General features: G+C 45.9%; 1 protein-coding gene across 1 annotated transcript in view; it reads right to left on the bottom strand.

The window, feature by feature from the left end:
- Positions 1–1,078: 1,078 nt before the first annotated feature.
- Positions 1,079–1,510, bottom strand: part of IQGAP1 (IQ motif containing GTPase activating protein 1) — a 94,536-nt gene continuing 94,104 nt past the window's right edge. The window contains exon 36 of the mRNA XM_014549616.1: positions 1,079–1,322. Coding sequence (XP_014405102.1) covers positions 1,094–1,322 — 229 coding nt within the window. The 3' untranslated portion in view covers positions 1,079–1,093. The remainder of the gene's footprint in view (positions 1,323–1,510) is intronic.

Below are 1,510 nucleotides of genomic sequence, written 5' to 3'. Positions count from 1 at the left end.
ATGTGTTTCTCTCACATCGATATTTCTCTCTGTCTTTCCCTCTTCCACTCTCTCTAAAAATCAATGAAAAAATATCCTGGGGTGAGGATTTAAAAAAAAAAAAGCGCATTGAAAAAGTAAGTCAACAAACAAACAAGTAAAGGCTGTGGAGCAGATGGGAAACCACCTGTAGCTTGGCTGACCGGAGGCTTTAGGGTGGTCCCACCATAAACGATGGAAGGAAACGGGGAGAGAAGGAACAGCTCCCAGCCAAGGGAGAACAGCCTGTGCAAAGCCCAGGGGCACGTTCAGAGAGGAAGGCCCGCAGCAGGGAGGCAGCGCGAGGAATCCGATGGGAACAGACCCTGACGCCCTGTGGACACAAAGCTGCCGTTTGCTGTTCCCGGGAATCCTCCCAATGCCCTGGCTTTTTTTAAGGCATAAAACTTATAGTTATTACCGAATGAAAATTAGGAATAATTAAGCTATAAAACAATTCACTGCAGCATTCTTTTTGAAATTAAAATGGGGTTCTGGCCCTAGTCAGTTTGGCTCAGTGGATAGAGCGTCCTGCGAACCACAAAGGGTCCCAGGTTCGATTCCGGTCAAGGGCACGCATCTAGGCTGCAGGTTCCTCCCTGCCCAGGGGCACATGCAGGAGGCAACTGATCAATGTGTTTCTCTCACATCGATGTTTCTCTCCGTCTTTCCCTCTCTCTAAAAAATCAATGGAAAAATATCCTCAGGTGAGGAATAAAAATTTTTAAAAAAGGATTCAGTGTACAAAGATGCAATTTACGTACATCTTGTTAGAAATACGCCTTTAAGCACCTTTACCAAATCAAAATCTTTAAAAGAGGATATAAAAAAATAATTAAAAAAATAAAAATAAAAAAGGATATCGAGCTCCTGTAAGTAGGCTTACAATCTTGTACTGTCAAGACTTACACTTAACTTAAGCATTTTGCTCGAGTCCAAGGGGTCAGCTCCATTGAGTGGCAACACGAATGGGAGTTTCAAGGAACGTCTTTCTGAAAATCCCACATCCCAGGGTGTACGGACCACATCACACAGAAACCAGACTCAACGCCTCCCTCCGCAGTGCGAGCCCAGCTCACCACCATGCCCGGAACGCCTTCTCCACGTGGGCCTCCTGTCTACCGTGTCTCCGCCCTGGACGAGAACACGACCACCCCAGCCGCAGAGCTTCCAGCCCCACCTGGTGCACACCCACCTGGTAATGTAACATGAACGTCTCCATCTGAACTCCCATGAACTTGGCTTTCACTTCAAAGTCTCCCACTTCTTCTGTTGGAGCGATTTCAAAGATAACATTTTTAAACCTGTTGAAACATAACATCAGAAGGGTGTGATTTTTATGTTCTCATATTAAAATATCCTGTGAAATGCAAAGGAGGAGATGAACAGTGAGTGACTTCAAGAGTGACAAAGGGGTACAAGGTAAGGGTCCCAGGACGTCTGCAAGTGAAGCCACGTGGGAAGGCTTTGGATTTGGAGAGAAAAGTGGCAC

The sequence above is a fragment of the Myotis brandtii genome, unplaced genomic scaffold, assembly GCF_000412655.1.
Source record: "Myotis brandtii unplaced genomic scaffold, ASM41265v1 scaffold561, whole genome shotgun sequence".
Lineage (NCBI taxonomy): Eukaryota > Metazoa > Chordata > Mammalia > Chiroptera > Vespertilionidae > Myotis > Myotis brandtii.
Note: the sequence above shows the minus strand (reverse complement) of the source record. Positions and strands in the feature narration are given on the sequence as shown.